Consider the following 20,637-nt stretch of genomic DNA (forward strand, 5'->3'; position numbering starts at 1 on the left):
AGTCAGTATTTGTATTTCAGTGTTCACATACAATTAAAGTTAAACTATTTCCTGAAATGTTTAAAGGATAAAATAACAAAAAAGGCATTATTGTAGTAATATGCATCATTTAATATCACATTGCCATGTTTAAGTGCATATCAAAATGCAGCCTTGTTGAGGGCCAGAGGCACTCCAAGAGCAGTTTTTTTTTTTTTTTATTACAGAGCAGTGCTGTCAGATCAAATTTATTATTAGTTTTTTAATATTCAGCACAGCTCTTTACTCTAAATTGTATATACTTCCGTTAACTTTTTCTATATATACATAATATTTAAGTGGAAATCCCCTATACAGCCAGTTATAATGACATTGCTTCATCAACAGAAAATCAAAACAGGTATTTTTACGGTCAAAATAATAATAATGTAAAAAATACAATAAAACTCAAACCTTTCCAGATGTTCTTGAACTTATTCTTACATTAGATGCCATCAAGAGACAATTTAGGGTAACAGATGGGGATCATTAGGGGTTGAAGCTTTAATTTTACTATGATCAAAAATGTAGTTAAAACTATTCTTTTAAAGGATTGTGTAGAAAAAAAGGTGCATTACATGTGTCTTGAGCGCCGGTTATGCAAAAATGGCTCAGGTTCCCCAAGCCCACATTTTGACAAACCATTGGAGAAGAAATGTTCTGACCAGGGCAGTGTAAATATATATCAACCAATAATTCTGAGACACAGTTTCTTCAGGTCTCTATGGAGAAAAGCATTCAATATCCTTTTGTCAAATACTAAAAACTCTACACAAGAGTTCAGTAATAAGTAGCTTATTAATTAATTATTCTTCGCAATAAAAGATTTAACTAAAATAAAAGTTTTAAAAAAAAAAGTGTGTAAAATACATTTACAGAACAAACCTTCTGCCACATAAAGCAGCTTTAAAATTCACTTTACAAAATGATATTCAATTTTAAAACAAAACTAAAAGTAAAATATAATGCTTAAAAAAAACTAAACAACAAACAAAAAAAAACAAAAAATGTGAAACCCTGTTACTGTCTTGTCATTACAAAACTGATTTTTGGAAGTCTCAGTTTAGTTTTCAGAAACAATTTAAACTCTAAAAGTTCAGTTACACAGGCACTTCACATGTAAACAGTCTACAAAAAAAAAAAAAAAATAATATTTTGGCACCAACGCAGACTTAGAAAAATAATACTTAAAAAAATTACAAATATATATACAAATTTCAAAATAATTTAGGCCACTGAGTTGTAGCAGTCACTAATTCACCAAACAAATTACTCAAGATGCCTAAAATATATAAAATTACAATAACTGCAATAAATAATTCATTACATCAAACTAATTGTTGTCAAATTATTCCACTGGTTAAAAACTACAAGCACTGGTCTAGAGTATAATTTGCACTAATATCTCAGTGCACTATGAACAGGAGTAAACTAAAATTCGTAAAGTGACTATTGTATGCAAATTATATACCATGTGTCAAAAGAAAGGCAAAAATAAAGTTAAAACAGCAATTACAAAACCAAAAATATATCCCTAAAAATTCGACAACTGGAATGGTGAAAATGTGCCTTTTCCCCCCTCTGAAATTCACTAAAATAGTGAAGTTTCATTAGTTGTGAACAGGATCCTTTCCGTTTTCACATCTGAAGAACAGTGTCAGTGGGTTAATCTTCCGCAATTTTACTCTTGAGGCTTGAACACTAGCAACAAGAAGGTCAGTGCTCTCTTTTTTTAGGTTCCCATGGAATTTTACACTGACGAAAGTTGTGACACTTTTAGTAAAGGCAGGTCTAAGAGTGCCTGAACAGTTAATCCAACTTTCACCAAGCCCCGCTCTTCTAAGATGTGGTGGGGCAAGCAAAGTCTGTCCTGCAAAAACAAAATAATAGATTTTAGCTTTCTTCAAAAAATACTACCATACCATGCGTCAAACAGAGACATCTGTAAATTGTCTTAGAATAATGCTACCCTTTGAGCTCATTAACAAAAACAAAACAAAAGAACATTATTTTAACAATTAACTATGGAAAAAAAAATGTATGTAGCATCTATGCCAGGGCATACAGTGAAAACATAAAATGCAGCACTAAAATATTTTTAGTGCTTGTCATGAAGCAAATATTTGAAGGTAAACCGAGGGCAATCACTAGCGACCCATTGCAAATAATTGTATGTTCAGACATACAGTTACTCTCAATGGGCAGCCAGTGATAGGCTGGTAATGTAAGTGGACATTCTCAGCGAATCACTAATCACAACCTTTTGCATTAGTGCAGTGTGGCTGGCTGAAAGAACATAGAATGCAGTGCACACGGGTGCTGGAGCAGAATTTTCGGTTTAACCCAGGTTTTAAACTCACATGCCCCCGTAACGTAACTTTTGTAACATATTTGATAATATGTGTGTGTTAAACTATATAACAGCCATTTACTTAAAATAAATTATATATGCCAAAATATAAAAATTGTTTTATAATCTACGAACCAAATGCCTTAAGCATTGTACACTAGTTTTCAAATATCAACGCCAAGACCAAATGGTATGAATTCGAAAAGTTTTTAATAAACACTTTCCAGTTTTGGTGAATTCATTAACAAGTGCAACTCTGTGTTTGTTATCTAAAGTTGGAATATGGCAGTGGAAAGCAGGGTATAGATACTGGTAATCCCATTTTGTGACCTTAATTTGGGCTCTCAGTGCAAACATTAGAATAACAATTAATTTCACGTATTTCGGTTTTTCTTTTCTTTTTTTAAAATTACCCAGAGCAACGTTTGTTAAGGCAGAGAAACAGATGTGACTTAATGTGCATAAAATAGGAGTTTGATTGGCTGAATACATTCTTACAACTCCCTGGGTTCAAAATCCTTAAAAAAAAAAAAAAAAGTTTTTAAAAGGAGCACAGGATATAGTTTACAGAGTATTGAAGGATGTACAGGGAGTGCAGAATTATTAGGCAAGTTGTATTTTTGAGGATTCATTTTATTATTGAACAACAACCATGTTCTCAATGAACCCAAAAAACTCATTAATATCAAAGCTGAATATTTTTGGAAGTAGTTTTTAGTTATAGCTATTTTAGGGGGATATCTGTGTGTGCAGGTGACTATTACTGTGCATAATTATTAGGCAACTTAACAAAAAACAAATATATACCCATTTCAATTATTTATTTTTACCAGTGAAACCAATATAACATCTCAAACATTCACAAATATACATTTCTGACATTCAAAAACAAAACAAAAACAAATCAGTGACCAATAAAGCCACCTTTCTTTGCAAGGACACTCAAAAGCCTGCCATCCATGGATTCTGTCAGTGTTTTGATCTGTTTGCCATCAACATTGCGTGCAGCAGCAACCACAGCCTCCCAGACACTGTTCAGAGAGGTGTACTGTTTTCCCTCCTTGTAAATCTCACATTTGATGATGGACCACAGGTTCTCAATGGGGTTCAGATCAGGTGAACAAGGAGGCCATGTCATTAGATTTTCTTCTTTTATACCCTTTCTTGCCAGCCACGCTGTGGAGTACTTGGACGCGTGTGATGGAGCATTGTCCTGCATGAAAATCATGTTTTTCTTGAAGGATGCAGACTTCTTCCTGTACCACTGCTTGAAGAAGGTGTCTTCCAGAAACTGGCAGTAGGACTGGGAGTTGAGCTTGACTCCATCCTCAACCCGAAAAGGCCCCACAAGCTCATCTTTGATGATACCAGCCCAAACCAGTACTCCACCTTGCTGGCGTCTGAGTCGGACTGGAGCTCTCTGCCCTTTACCAATCCAGCCACGAGCCCATCCATCTGGCCCATCAAGACTCACTCTCATTTCATCAGTCCATAAAACCTTAGAAAAATCAGTCTTGAGATATTTCTTGGCCCAGTCTTGACGTTTCAGCTTGTGTGTCTTGTTCAGTGGTGGTCGTCTTTCAGCCTTTCTTACCTTGGCTATGTCTCTGAGTATTGCACACCTTGTGCTTTTGGGCACTCCAGTGATGTTGCAGCTCTGAAATATGGCCAAACTGGTGGCAAGTGGCATCTTGGCAGCTGCACGCTTGACTTTTCTCAGTTCATGGGCAGTTATTTTGCGCCTTGGTTTCTCCACACGCTTCTTGCGACCCTGTTGACTATTTTGAATGAAACGCTTGATTGTTCGATGATCACGCTTCAGAAGCTTTGCAATTTTAAGAGTGCTGCATCCCTCTGCAAGATATCTCACTATTTTTGACTTTTCTGAGCCTGTCAAGTCCTTCTTTTGACCCATTTTGCCAAAGGAAAGGAAGTTGCCTAATAATTATGCACACCTGATATAGGGTGTTGATGTCATTAGACCACACCCCTTCTCATTACAGAGATGCACATCACCTAATATGCTTAATTGGTTGTAGGCTTTCGAGCCTATACAGCTTGGAGTAAGACAACATGCATAAAGAGGATGATGTGGTCAAAATACTCATTTGCCTAATAATTCTGCACTCCCTGTATACCGTATATACTCGAGTATAAGACGAGTTTTTCAGCACATTTTTTGTGCTGAAAAGCTCCCACTCGTCTTATACTCGAGTGTCTGTATTATGGCAATTTTCATTGCCATAATACAGACTGGGGGGAGAGGGGGGCTGGCAGAGCTGTAACTTACCTTCACCGCAGCTCCTGTCAGCTCCCTTCTCTCTCCTCCGTCCGTGCAGCTCCCAGGTCAGTTTCCTCTGCAACTCTCGCGAGAGCCGCGGGGTCAGAGCGTTGCCACGGGTTACCGTGGCAACGCTCCGCGCGGCCGCGAGAGTTGCAGAGGAAGCTGACCTGGGAGCTGCACGGACGGAGGAGAGAGAAGGGAGCTGACAGGAGCTGCGGTGAAGGTAAGTTACAGCTTCCTGCCAGCCCCCCTCCTACAGCCCATCCACTGGACCACCAGGGAGTCAGAGCCCCCCTCCCTGGCCAGCTAACAGGCAGGGAGGGGGGACGAAAAAATAAAAATATTAATAAAACAAATAATAAGAAAAAAAAATATGAAAATAATAATAACAAAAAAAAAATAATACAATTAATAATAAAATAAAAAAAAATTACCTAAAAAAAAATTAAGATAATAATTAATAAAATGCCCAACCCCCACCAATGCTCTGCACACACACACACACACACACACACACACACACACACACACACTGCACTCACACATACACACACTGCACTGCATTCATTATATACACACTGCATACACACTGCACTCACACATAGACACTGCATTCATCATTCATTATATACACACTGCACTCATATACACACTGCACTCATACACACACTGCACTGCATTCATTATACACACTCATATACACACTGCACTCATATACACACACTACACTCATACACACACTGCACTGCATTCATTATATACACACTGCATTCATACACACACACACACACACACTGCACTCATATACACACACTGCACTCATACATACACTGCATTCATACACACACTGCACTCATACACACACTGCACTGCATTCATTATACACACTGCACTCCATTCATTATATACACACTGCATACACACACACTGCATTCATATACACACTGCATTCATTATATACATACGCTGTAAATAAATATTCAGTTAATATAATTTTTTTAGGATCTAATTTTATTTAGAAATGTACCAGTAGCTGCTTCATTTCCCACCCTAGTCTTATACTCGAGTCAATACGTTTTCCCAATTTTTGGGGGTAAAATTAGGGGCCTCGGCTTATATTCGGGTCGGCTTATACTCGAGTATATACGGTACATACATCATTAAAGGAATAGGTTTGTTCTCTTTAATTACACATGTACAAAAACAGCAACAGCGGCAAATAACTTTTAGCAGCACTCTATAAATAAAATGAAATATCCTACTATACACTGTAATATTCTCATCTTGGTTAAAGTAACCGGAGTGTAAACTTTTAGTTGGCAGTAAAAATTTGCAAATGAAAGTCACAGACCTACATGTAACACATGTTTTTGTTGCATGGCCAAAATATATACGAATAAGTGTTGAAGCAGTACATCTATATGTAATCGTCTGTCTGGTCCTTAATGTATAGTTGAAACTAGAGTAACCAAACAAACCAGGCTGAGGATTACATCGTTTTACACATTGTAGACTAAACAAACTAGTACATTTGAATAATACATATTTCTGATATATGCTGTAAAAACCTTAAGTAACTATGAAGCCTGTATTATGGAAAAATAACATCACTGAGATAGCATTACCATCCTACAATAAAAAAATCAGTGTTGCATATCTTTCACATTCAATAATTTACAAGTAGGGTTGGTTAGGGCCCCTTTAATCTTATATAACTATTCTGACTCTCCTAAGATTGAGTGAGAAGAACGTAAAGTTGGATACCCAGAAGGGAAACAACTAAGTGTGTGTCCGGGGCGACCAAAACAGGGGATAACCCTCACATAAGTGTATAAGTAGAAAAGCAGACCTGGTGGGTCAGAAAAAAATAGGGCACCCCCTAGTAGATAACCATGTATATATACAAAAATAAAAGATAACCTTTAATAGTTTCTGCAATAAAATACTAATACCTATAATAGAAAAAATAATAAAATATTGCTTTTCTAAGATTTTCAATCTGCTTTTCTAAGATTGAGTGAGTCAGACTCATGGGCAAAAATTGCTATCCACATCCACTGTCCTTAATACAGACCTTTTCCCTGCAGTGATATGCTGGGAGAGAACCAGGAGAGGGAGTACTGTACTGTTTCTGTCTCCCTAGCCTCTCACCTGGCATAACAGCATAAAGAGATAGAGTGAAGGATACAGTCCATGGGAGCTACATTACCTACTGCCAGAACATGTAAATCTCAGTTATGTTGCATTGTAAAACCTGATCTAAGGTTTATATATCCTGGCACCTTATTTACGTTGTGAACAAATATTGACAGCTTGTTGAACCCATTCTTTAACAATGTTATTTGCAGAAAAATACAGCGATTGATATAGAACACTAAATTTTTTATGTCAAATTACGTAATTAAACCACTTTGTGTTATATTATACCTTGAGACAGGAAAACACAGTTGTAAGGGTCAGATAAGTATTTTGTCTCTAGCCACATTCATTAATCAAAATACTAAAACATTGCATAGGTATGTTAATTAGCAAAGAACATGAAGACATTTTCAGTAATAATACTATACCTGTGGAACACCAAGTTTTTTACATGCCTCAAGGAAATTCTCAACATTTCTTCTGCATTTCGCCATGCTGAGTTTAGGCTGGAAAACAAATAATCACCCACTATGTCAGGTCTAGAAGGCTGGATTAATTGGGTATTTTCAAAGAAATTCTGATGACAGTAATTAATGGAATAAATTTTTATTCATTTTGGAGAGTTCTCAGACGATACTCCCAATACACTGAACTCAATGTTGAAACAAAAGCTAATTTTACAGATAAATAATTTACAAGTTGCGGCATATACGTAATGTTCATAGATTTAGAGCAGGGGTGTCCAAAAGGGAGATCACTAGATGTTTTAGAATGGCAAACCATAATTGAAGTTGCTGTTATAAAATATATAGGGATTTAACGATTAGAGAGAAGGAGACAGAGAATATAGGGTGCTGGAGGGAACCAGCTGCCCCAGCTCTGAAGTGGTTACAAGGGGTATAGGGGGCTTGACCCCGGAGGCAAGGAAAAGAAAAATGAAAGAATGGGCAAAATAACCACCACACATAGAGCTATGTGAAGGTGGGAGATTGCTCGTTCAATGATCTATACCCCTTTGGTAATGGTATTTGTGGGGAAGAGGAAAGCGTAAGTTTTAAAACAAAAACCTTTTTATGTTTTATATGGAAGAAGACGTGGGTATTCAACCTTTAATAAGACAACTTATACTAATCACAATGAGGTATAAAACTGGCTCTACTTATGGCCAGGAAGGTGGAATTTCCCTGGTAGGGTAAATTCGTGGGTGAGGTAAGTACTCACAAATACTGGTCCAAGCTCATGCAGTGTATAAGTGCCAATGATTATGCACATAGTATGTCAAACTTTAACATCGTAAAGTGGCCAGAGGGGGTATGGGCTAGAGTGTGTGGGGATAGTGAGTAAACCTAGGTAGGTAAGGTACCCTTGGAAGGGGAGCAGAGTGGTCACTAAAGTGGGCTATAGGCACTGGTGTGAGAGGACGGGCAGAGGAAACCAATGGCCAATTCTGACCGTGTATGCATGCCCCACAGAGCGTGAAATAGTAGCTTGTTGTCAAATGGACCCAAAGGATATGTCCATCCCTCACCCTAAATAGCCCTAGGATAACTAACTGTCTCCCCTGGACCTAGGGAACCCTAGGTTAGTTATCCTAGGGCTATTTAGGGTGAGGGATGGACATATCCTTTGGGTCCATTTGACAACAAGCTATTATTTCACGCTCTGTGGGGCATGCATACACGGTCAGAATTGGCCATTGGTTTCCTCTGCCCGTCCTCTCACACCAGTGCCTATAGCCCACTTTAGTGACCACTCTGCTCCCCTTCCAAGGGTACCTTACCTACCTAGGTTTACTCACTATCCCCACACACTCTAGCCCATACCCCTCCTGGCCAGCCCTCTGGCCACTTTACGATGTTAAAGTTTGACATACTATGTGCATAATCATTGGCACTTATACACTGCATGGGCTTGGACCAGTATTTGTGAGTACTTACCTCACCCACGAATTTACCCTACCAGGGAAATTCCACCTTCCTGGCCATAAGTAGAGCCAGTTTTATACCTCATTGTGATTAGTATAAGTTGTCTTATTAAAGGTTGAATACCCACGTCTTCTTCCATATAAAACATAAAAAGGTTTTTGTTTTAAAACTTACGCTTTCCTCTTCCCCACAAATACCATTACCAAAGGGGTATAGATCATTGAACGAGCAATCTCCCACCTTCACATAGCTCTATGTGTGGAGGTTATTTTGCCCATTCTTTCATTTTTCTTATATAGGGATTTACCTTTTGAGTGCCCCTCTTTGGAGTGTACGTGCCATTGCACCCACAACTAGATCTTAAAATGGCAAGAAATAAATAAAATAATCATCATTACATAGTATTAGCAAATGTCTAGGTTTTCAGTTATATCTGTTTAAACCTATTCCCATCACCTGTCAATCACTTGTTGACAGTGTGGGGAGGAGAAGAACCCGCTTGTAATTGGTTTTCCTGCTCTCCCTCACAGTGCTATTCCTCTGGATACTGTATCTTGTGCATGCCAGAGTATAGGAATAGAATGACACAAGTCACTCCCTTTCTGCCAACAAAATCAGCATGTCATGGGCGAGGGTTGACGGTGTTCCCAACTGCTACAACAAATGAATATATAATTTATCTTTATCATAATTTATATACTTACTGTTTTAAAAGCTGTTAACCGATTTAATCAAATAAAAGCTAAATATGTGGCAGTGACCCAAGGTCTCAATATTTCTTGTAGAGAACATTATTTAAACAGAAAGTGCACAGTTAATAACAGTTTATCACAGATACGTGATGAACTACTGAATTTATAAAGGATGATGAAATGTAAAAACTCCCTTAAGACAATTTCATAATCCCAGTGAAACTCACTTATCACAAAAGTTGGGGTCGATGAGGATATGTTACTTTAGGCAAAATAATGTTACTCATTTTATCCAGAAAAATTATTAAAGGCTTCAGCCTTGAAAAGACTTGAACCTACTATCCAGAGGTCTGAATGGATCTGAAAATTAACCATAGTTAAAGAAACAGGCAGCGCAATATTGAAGTGTTTCGTCACTAAACATCGAATTGTAGCAAAATGAAAATCAAATAGCAAAATTTAGGCTGAAATAGTTGATAAGAAAAAAATTCACCAGATTCAGTATAGTTGGCTATTTTAATATCTAAAACTTTCAATTTGGCCTTACAGTTCTGTATTTAGTGAATAAACATTTTAAATTCACGGTGCTCTTTAAGCAACTAACTTCGCATATGTCCTTCAGTAAAAATATAGTACACCCTTGTTACTATGGAATTTATTCACCAAACAGACTGAAAAGCAGGGAACTGGAAACTGGAAACTGAAATTTTACATTTTAGACAATATTAGACATATTGGGAAGAAAACTTTTTTTAACTTTATATATTAGGGTTTGTAATATGCATTTCTTTTGTCTTGAAACATCGATTTGCTTTGATATAATTAATTTATTTTAGTTTTTTTTTATGGAAGTCCCATGAGTGCTTTCTCTCTTTTGGCATATGCATGTTGCTAGGATAGCACCTGGGCAGACGTTTGGATTAATAATTAATTGCTGGGAGTGGGGACTTGTGGATTTACAAATAGAATATTGGCCATGGGTGTGACCTATGGACAAATTGCTTAGCAGAATATTGTTGCACACGCACAGAACATCAGTGATAAAATGCATAACGGTATGAATAATTGCCATGCAGTTCAGTATGAGCAGAAATGCTGTGCAATACATTTCTGGGAGGCATTTCTTACCACTGCTGGTGACGGAACATGAATGCTGGCGACAGATCGGGGTCGTATATGGTTGGCAAGGTGGCACAAAACAACTCCATCCATTAGTGCTGCTCCAATATCATCGGGTAATATAACCTTTAGTCTGGACTCAAGATTCTGTAGATATCAAATTGACGGGTTAATGCAGATATAGTTAAACAGAATATTTACTTAGCTATCTTTCATGCAAGTGTGTGTGTGTGTGTGTGTGTGTGTGTGTGTACAGACATATCTAATAATGTCATACAGATATTTGCATTCTATGGACTAATCTGCCAGAAAACCAACATGCAAGTAGATCTTACATAAGCGCATGATTAGAAAACCAAATTTAAGTAAAGGTTAAGGAACCAATCTATTAATATTATTATTATTATTGCCATTTATATAGCGCCAACAGATTCCGTAGTGCTTTACAATATTTTGAGAGGGGGGGGGGATGTAACAATAAATAAGACAATTACAAGAAAACTTACAGGAATAATAGGTTGAAGAGGACCCTGCTCAAATGAGCTTACAGTCTATAGGAAGTGGGGTATTAGAAACATTAGGATAGGAAATATCAAGTAGGAGTGAAGCAGAGCTGGAGGAGAGAGCAAAGCACTATCCCATAGGGACAGGTATGTAAGGGAGAGATTACTCTGGGAGGCCATACGCTTTCCTGAAGAGATGGGATTTAAGGCCCTTCTTAAATGATTGAAGACTAGGGGAGAGTCTGATGGCAGTAGGCAAGTTATTCCATAGGAGAGGAGCCGCCCGTGAGAAGTCCTGCAAGCGTGAGTTGGCCGTACGGGTGCGAGCAGCGGTCAGGAGGTGGTCGCGGGCAGAGCGGAGGGTACGAGGAGGGGCATACCTCTGGATCAGTGAAGAGATATAAGAGGGGCTGGAATTGTTCAGTGCTTTAAATGTATGGGTTAGCACTTTGAATTGACTCCGATAGGATACAGGGAGCCAATGTAAGGACTGGCAGAGGGGCGAGGTGTGAGAGGACCGACTGGATAGGAAAATCAGTCTAGCTGCAGCATTCATTACAGACTGTAGCGGGGCAGTACGGCTTTTGGGGAGACCAATCAGGAGAGGATTACAGTAATCCATGCGGGAAATTACTAGAGCATGGACAAGCTCCTTGGTAGCATCTTGCGTAAGAAAGGGGCGGATGCGGGCTATGTCTATGTTTCACTTGTATTGCCACAAAGCAAGCATCTTAAAGCAGACAGGTGTCTGACGTTTTTTTCCCCTAATTCTCACGCGTGTGTTTTCTGGTCAGTGACCATTATTCGAATACAAGCTTTGTTCTGATTAACAGCAGCATGCAACCAATAAGAATATAACGCAAATAATGAGTTGCAGAGAGAAAACAAGGAAGCAGTGGAATTGGTAATAACTAAAACGCAGAGTTTCTTGCTGAAATAAAGTGCACAATTTTAACATGTACAATATACAAGATGTCGCACAGGTATTTACTCACTAAACAACAACTTTAAAGCTTAAATAATTTAACAGACTGATTTTTTTTTAACCCCATAGTGACCAGACCGCTTTTCAATTTTCTTACCGTTAAGGACCCCGGTTGTTTTTACATTTCTGCTGTGTTTGTGTTTAGCTGTAATTTTCCTTATGCATTTACTGTACCCACACATATGATATACCGTTTTTCTTGCCATTAAATGGTCTTTCTAAAATACCATTATTTTCATCACATCATAATTTACTAAAAAAAATGTAAAACAATTGAAAAAAAAAAAAAAAAACACCACACATTTTCTAACTTCTGTTACACATCTACAACCGCCAAAAAACACCCATTCTAAATAGTTTCTAAATTTTGTCCTGAGTTTAGAAAATACCCAATGTTAACATGTTCTTAGCTTTTTCTTTTTGCAAGTTATAGGGCTATAAGTACGACATTGCGGTTTCAAAATATATATTTTTTAAAATGTATCAGTAGTGACATTGTAACACTGTTATTTGTCATAAATCTCTGAATCACACCTCACATGTACATATTTTTTTTAAAGTAGACAACCCAGGGTATTCAATATGGGGTATGTCCAGTCTTTTTAGTAGCCACTTAGTCACAAAGACTGGCCAAAGTTAGCATTTATATTTGTTTGTGTGTTAAAAATGCAAAAAAGTATTATGAACGCTAACTTTGGCCAGTGTTTGTGACTAAGTGGCTACTAAAAAAATACTGAACATACCCCATTTGCAATACCTTGGGTTGTCATCATTTGCAACTAGTATGCCATCATGGGGGTAATTCTCATTCCTGGGCTACCATACCCTCTCGAAGGAAACAAAACCAATCTGGCAAATTTCAATGTAAAAAATGGAAAATCAAGTCTTATATTTGAATCTGTAACTTTTAAAAACACTATAAAACATGTACATGGGGGGTACTGTTATTCTCACGAGACTTTGCTGAAAACAAATATTAGTGTTTCAAAACAGTAAAACGTATCACAACAATGATATAATCAGTGAAAGTGCCGTTTGTGTGTGAAAAATGCACAAAACTTCACTTTCACTGACAATATCATCGCTGTGATAGATTTTACTTTTTTTAAAAACTCATATTTGTGTTCCGCAAAGTCTCCCAAGTATAACAATACCCCCCACGTACATGTTTTATGGTGTTTTGGAAAGGTACAGGGTCAATATAGGGCTTGCCCATTTCAGTTTGCCAGATTGGTTTTCTGGGTCTATATTGCCTTTGAGACCATATGGGGTAGCCCAGGAATGTGAATGAACCCCATCATGGCATACCATTTGCTAATGTAGACAACCCAGGGTATTCAAAATGGGGTACGTGCAGTCTTTTGTAGTAGCCGCTAAGTAATTAACGATGGCCAAAGTTAGCGTTTTTATTAGTTTTTTTCATTAATTTTTTTTTAAACAAAAACTGCACTTTACTGGTTATATCATCGTCGTAATAAGTTTTACTTTTTAAAACATTCATATTTGTGTTGTTCAGTAAAGTCTAACGAGTATAACAATATCCCCATGTAAAGGTTTTATGGTGTTTTGGAAAGTTTCGGGGTTAAATATAGGGCTTGCCAATTACATTCTATGGACTGTCTGCCTGGGTTGTCAGGCAGGTCCCTCAAATTATAATTAATAAAACCATATAATTATGTAAAATTAATATGTATGTATGTTTTTTTTAAATGTACTATGTACTATATATATATATATATATATATATATACACACACACACACTTCCTATATATGTATAATGCATTATAAAATAATTAAAAGCATTTTATAATATATTATACATGTATATATTTACATTATAAGTGTATTTTGAGATATATGTGTATATATCTCAATGTACACTTATAATGAAATCATATATATGTATAATATATTGTAAAATGCTTTAATTATTATATATATGCAGCCTGGGGGACTGCCTGATAGCTCAGACAGTCCCCCCGCTGGCAGCTCCATAGACTCCTATTGCGGCCATGTGATCATGGTGACCATACATTGCATAAACCTGCCACAATGCCAATCAACTGCATTTTGGCAGGTCCTATCCTACCAACCTAATGCTAATGCCTGCTCTAATGAGATTAACCCACTTACTTGGGAAATCCTTCCTCCTGGGCCCTCTGCAAGGTTAAATAGGGCCATGGAAAGAGGCATCTGTGATAGGGAAGGATGCAAATCCATAGGAGTCTTAACATGTGCATGCAACCTTAACTCATTGTGTTACACAACATGTAAGTCATGTATATATTTTGGTGTCAATGCCCCTTGGATATTTCTTAATTCAAATGTGGATGTATCGTTTTTATTTTGTGTTGTTTTTTTTTAAATTAACAAACACAGAACGCCAACCCAGGTGCACATATTCTATTGTAAGATGTTGGCCACAGTCTGTATTACATGACCAGTTCTATACAATCACACGTACATTACGCAGTTGTTTTATCTGCTCTCTTTCTTCTCTCAGGTGTTCCATTTTTCTTCTCATTGTGAACCCTGGATCGGATGACGCGTAGTCTGAACGAGATGAACGACTAAAAGCTGCAAAAGCAAATTTTGTAACTATTACTTTGCAGACATGGAAATTCCCAATCTCGAAACAGATGCCGAGGCAGGGGTTAGTTGACTGTAAATAAAAAGAAAACAGTGGGTGATATGATGTTCCAAGTGTTAAAGATATGTAAATATTTACTGGAAATCCTCCAAGGTTCCAAGGAATCTAGAATTTCTGTATTAGCCAGCACTAGTTTCAATCTACTCTAAATGCAATTTATTTTAACTGATAACATTGCCTAAAGCAGTGAATATTTAGAAACATTTAAGGTTACCAAAACAACTTTTTTTAAATAAATGGTTTTGGTGTATAGATCATTATTATATCAGCATTTATATAAGTATTAAAAATGAAGGCACAGTTGCAGTTTAGAAATTGCCCTTCAAGTTTGACCTGGCTAGAGTGGAGTTTCAATGAATGTCAATGGACGGCATGAGTTGCAAACAAATGGTCATATTGTTAAAACTATCCGGACTATGGCTTGGCCGTGGAAATTTTTAGTGACAGCAGGGATAGCTGAACGTTTTGATATAAGATTTGTGTAGGTGGGCTTGAAAATGAGGGAGTGGTGGCAGTTTAGAAATCATGTCCTGATTTTTCAGCTTTTGCCAGCTCCCACTCTAGTTTTGAACATTTTGCTATTCATTCCTATGGGACCAATTTCGCCACAAGAACGACGATATTCCGTGAACCATTTGGCGAAACGTTCCACAAAGTAATAGCAATCTGATCGGGAACAATCCGCACGTTTCGGTATATTACTGTCTATTTAGTGTAAAAACTGTGGGAGGAGTTAGGGTGGCAAATTTGGCTATAATAATATATATGTGAGATAACATTAAGTGGTCTTGCTATGCAAGAACACTTAATAATGTAAACAAGTGGTTCCCAACCATTTATCACTTGTGAACCCTTTGGCAACCCATTTCCATAAATTGTATATCTCATATTTGAAAAATGTTTGATACAATATATATATTGTAACAGTGCAGACACAAACACATGTATAAACACACAGAAAGAAACAATGACAGACACACACAGATAGATAGATAGATAGATACAAACAATGACACACACACATACAAGTAAAATAAAATGTATCATCCCTCCAGTTTCCAACTTTTTAGGTTCAGGAGGGTGCCTTCTGCAGGCTCGTGGGAGTCAGGGGCTTGCTCCTCTTCTAGTCCGCCCATTCTCACAGCTTGTGGACCCCCCTCTTGCACAGCTGGATCTGTGTGAACTGGGAGGAAGTGCCTGGGTCTCACTTCCTCCCAGCTCTTCCTGCAGAGAAGGGGCCCGGTCGCGCTGTTAAAGTTGCGCAGTACACGACTGGGCCCCTAAAGGGTACATGTCTACTTGGTGGCCATAATTGCATTGGCCACTCAATTGACCATGAACCTGTGCGATGCAGCTGCACCAGTAGAACCTTCCAAAATAAAAAAATAAAAAAAACCCTGATGCAGACCAAAAGGTTTTTTTTTTTGTTTTGCTTGATTAAAAACTATAAAATATGACTGTCATAAAAAGAAGACATCCAAACAGGATCTAAAACATTACTTTAGGAAGAATAGAAAAAACTAATAGAAACAGAATGACGCACAACAGGTTACCAAGTGTTTTGGCTGGATCAGAAAATAATCTGTTGCATTATAAGTCAAAGCATGTATTAAAACATCACTGACTCCCACTTGATAGGACAGTGCACATAATTCATAACTGAGATTATCACTTTAAAGGACCACTCTAGTGCCAGGAAAACATATTCGTTTTCCTGGCACTATAGTGCCCTGAGGGTGCCCCCACCCTCAGGGTCCCCCTCCCGCCCGGCTCTGGAAAGGGGAAAAGGGGTAAAACGTACCTTTTTCCAGCGCTGGGCGGGGAGATCTCTGCCTCCGATCCTCCTCCGTTCCGCCCCGTTGGCTGAATGCGCACACGCGGCAAGAGCTGCACGCACATTCAGCCGGTCGCATAGGAAAGCATTTACAATGCTTTCCTATGGACGCTTGCGTGCTCGCACTGTGATTTTCACAGTGAGAATCACGCAAGCGCCTCTAGCGGCTGTCAATGAGACAGCCACTAGAGGATTTGGGGGAAGGCTTAACCCATTAATAAACATAGCAGTTTCTCTGAAACTGCTATGTTTATAAAAAAAAAATGGGTTAACCCTAGCTGGACCTGGCACCCAGACCACTTCATTAAGCTGAAGTGGTCTGGGTGCCTAGAGTGGTCCTTTAAGGATAAACAGGGAATTAGTGATAAATATATTAAATAAAATCATCATATGTAGCAGATATACAAAAATTTATATATATATATTTTATGCACATACAGGGTCAGTACACATTCTGAATGTGTCATATCTCTCAATTGAACTTGAATAGCACTACATAAATACAATATGTATACAAATAATAATGTGGAAATATAATTATGATTTTTTTGTTTAAAAATATTAGAATAGATTTTTCACTCCAATAACCGTCTAAAATACTCAGTATATGCAATTACTTACCTGATCTTGGCTTTAATCCAAATGGAGTAGGAGAACTACTGTGAGATCTTTCACAATCCTAAAACAAAACACAAACAAGAGCAGTGACATAATTTGATATGTTTAGTCTTGTGGTTAAAAAAAAAAAAGCATTAATTTAACAATTATTCAAAAATAGAAGCCAAAATGTTTATATCTCGAAGTCAAAGATATTAATAAGTAATCAAATTACAAAAAAATATTTATACATTCAAACATCATATATACAAATGTAAAAAAATAAAAATAAGTTATAACAACTACTTATTGCACCTTATCATATTGTATAAAAGGGACACTCTAGGCCCCATACTCATTTAATCTCACTCATTTTTCAGGATCAAATGCTTTTCAAATGGTCTAGCACAGTGATGGAAGCCCACTCATGCCAAGACCCTAATTCAGTGTTAAACCAAATTAAAATGGTTTGACCAGTGGTATTGTGGTGGAATCTCGGTAAAAATAAATTTAGTAGGCCGAGATTACCACGTGGCATGTGTACGTGCATATGCTGACGTATCGATCAGTTGGTTGCACGAGGCAAGATACGATCAGTAGTGTACGGAGCATGTGCAAGAATACAGGATGTAGTATTCCCCCTCCTCCATTGTGCTGGACAAGCCATGCGGTCAAACAGGAAGTTAATTCTTATTTGTGTTGATTGGTTAAGAGAATGTGCGGGTGGAGCTTAATATGGGAGGAGTTATGTGCCTATATAAGGAGCCTGCACTATTGTCCGGGGCTCAGAATTTGCTGTATTTTGGTGACGCTAGTCCCTCTGAGTCCCGATCGGTGATCCAATAAAGAATCTCTTCCTTCCTGAAGAAACCTGTGTCCATCTCTCTGTGCTTGGCTTCCGTCAGTTTCTCCGGTATCATTTGGTGCATTGGCCGGGAAGCTCATCGTTCAACGGTAGCTGAGAGGCAGAGGCGTGAGACGGTCTATCTTTGCCCACGTTCTCTACGGCTGCACCCCTGAACTTCTGCGTGGACCTCCCTTCGTCTCGGCGCCACTGGTCTGTTGTCCAGGAGATCATCGGCCTCTACGTGAGAAGTGCTGGGGTGTCCCCGTCGATGAGTGTGAACTCAGGTTCAGGAACGAGGAGGTAAGACAACTGCTGTTTTAGACGGCAGGACCCACTAGGGGTATACCGATTGTGCGGTAGGCCCAAAGGGGTTTGAATCTGTGTATCTGCCCCCTCTGTCGGAGGGAAGGAGCGAAGGCGCACCGCTCGATCGAACGCTCTTTAGTCAGACCGTTTGATTTTGTTAGTCAGGCGGGGTCCTGGTGTAAATAGCCCTAGCCGGACACCGGTGTCTTGTCTAGACTAGCGTTCTAGGGTGTATATTACGTTCGCTAGGTCGGAGGGACCGGGAGACTAAGCGGCGTCTGTGTAAATTCGGTTCGCTAGCTCTCAACCTATCTGGGCTAAGTGGGAAGGCGTGTAAATTTGGAACCCACTAGACTTTTGATAGTGCGACTAAGAGGCGCCTGTGTAAATTCGGTTCTCTAGCTCGCTATATGTGGTGATTGGGCAGTGTGGCTAACCAAAACGGGTGTATATAGTTTTAGGTAGTCCATTCAAGGTACTGGCCAATAGTTTAGTTGGGAATTGTAAATGTGTTAACGATTGTTTAGTAAAGTGTATATCTTGTTAGATAGCGCGAGCTCAGCCGTCTAGCGAGAGTGTTAATAGTGTGTTGCTGTATTATAGTGCACGGTACCATAACCCTGTATATTTACTGACACTGTATATAAGTACTAATCATTGTCGTCCATTGCATGTTTAACACCATAACCACTAATAATTGTATTGTGACCTTAACTTGTGCTTTGACCTATGCTAACCGTACTGTAACCGCTATTTGTAAAAGACGATGTTACTGGGGTGTGTTATAGACGGGTAATTCGTATATAGAGAATTATAGCGTGGGTGACTGTATAGTTACGCCAAAGGGCATAATATTGATTATATAGTGACTGGTGTAGCAGCTGTGTGTGTACGGGAATTCCCTGAGTGTTTATTGTTATTGTGTACGTTTCACTTGGTAACCGTACCACGTGGTGCTGTTGCCAGAGGAAACGGGTGTGACTGTTGAATAGTACGCGTGTATAGTATTCGTTGTCGACAACGTTCCATTGTTAAGTATGGGTGCGTCGCAGTCAACGATTCCGGATCCCTTAGGTTGTATGGTGAAGAATTTTAAAAAGGGATTCAAAACTTGTGATTTTGGGGTTAAAATGTCTCCTGTACGTTTGGTCACTTTGTGTACTAGGGAGTGGCCTACTTTGGTTGCGGCATGGCCGCCACGTGGCAGTTTGGATCCAACTCTGGTACAGCGCTTACACGTGGCTGTATCGGGTAGGCCTGAACTTTACGGCCAGTTTCCTTATATTGATTGTTGGAGTCAGGCCGTAAATGACTCGCCAAAATGGCTCCGGACATGCCACGAGGAGCAGTGTCGCCTCATGGTAGCTAGGACTTGTTCGTCCACTAGGACTGGTGCTAGGCCCATTTTGGACACGCCCCCTGAGTCCGAGATCCCTTTGCCGCCCCCTTACTTTCCGTTAAGAGGAAGTGACGCGAATGCAGGAAGTCCTGCAACCCTCCCCTCATTACCCCGATCCACTTCCGCTTCCTCCTCCAGTACAGGATCCACCCCCCCTCGTACTAAATCTCCCCTTCCGGAATCAGAACCAACCCCCATTAAAAACGAATATCCTGATTTGGCGCCACTTCAGACTTCCGGTCAAGCTTCATCTAGCTCGGCTCGAAGTGTTTTATTTACAACCTTTTCCCAAAACCAAGCTCCCATATCCCCATACCCTATTTCTCCCCGACTGGAACCTATGACTGACGCCCCTCCACGTAGCCCCATACAGACCCGACAGTTGACCGGTGCCCAACAATTAAGACACTATCAGATGCCTCTTCGTCTGAATCCTGGGTCAGCCTATATCGATGCCGCAGGCCAAATGGCACATGCTGACCCAGTCTTTGTATATGTCCCATTCACGACAACCGATCTTTTAAACTGGAAGACCCACAATTCCTCGTATACTGAGAAACCACAAGCTATGACTGATCTGTTCACCTCAATAGTACAGACACATAACCCGACATGGGCTGATTGCCAGCAGTTATTAATGACTTTGTTTAACAATGAGGAAAGGACAAGAATAAATCAAGCAGCCATTAAGGCACTAGAGGATAAAGCCCGTACTTTGAACCAAGCTAATCCAGCAGCATGGGCCGCAACACATTATCCCAACACCGATCCCGATTGGAATGTAAATGGTGCTGATATGGTTCAACTCAGAGCCTATAGAGACGCTATAATTGCTGGCATGAAAGCCGGAGGAAAGAAAGCTATTAACATGTCGAAGACAGTTGAGGTGATTCAGAAAAGCGATGAAGCGCCCAGTGTCTTTTATGACCGATTATTGGAGGCATACCGCTTGTATACCCCCTTTAATCCGGAAGACACAGACAATTC

At 39.0% G+C, this 20,637-nt stretch overlaps 1 protein-coding gene across 4 annotated transcripts in view; it reads right to left on the reverse strand.

Moving 5' to 3' along the window:
- Window positions 1–922: 922 nt before the first annotated feature.
- Window positions 923–20,637, reverse strand: part of LRCH2 (leucine rich repeats and calponin homology domain containing 2) — a 110,280-nt gene continuing 90,565 nt past the window's right edge. For all 4 annotated transcript variants that reach the window (XM_063433360.1, XM_063433361.1, XM_063433359.1 and 1 more), the window contains 5 exons: window positions 17,123–17,180; window positions 14,482–14,594; window positions 10,537–10,674; window positions 7,220–7,297; window positions 923–1,888 (listed from right to left, as the gene is read on the reverse strand). In XM_063433360.1, the coding sequence (XP_063289430.1) occupies window positions 1,769–1,888; window positions 7,220–7,297; window positions 10,537–10,674; window positions 14,482–14,594; window positions 17,123–17,180 (507 nt within the window). In that variant the 3' untranslated portion in view covers window positions 923–1,768. The remainder of the gene's footprint in view (window positions 1,889–7,219; window positions 7,298–10,536; window positions 10,675–14,481; window positions 14,595–17,122; window positions 17,181–20,637) is intronic.

The sequence above is a fragment of the Pelobates fuscus genome, chromosome 9, assembly GCF_036172605.1.
Source record: "Pelobates fuscus isolate aPelFus1 chromosome 9, aPelFus1.pri, whole genome shotgun sequence".
Lineage (NCBI taxonomy): Eukaryota > Metazoa > Chordata > Amphibia > Anura > Pelobatidae > Pelobates > Pelobates fuscus.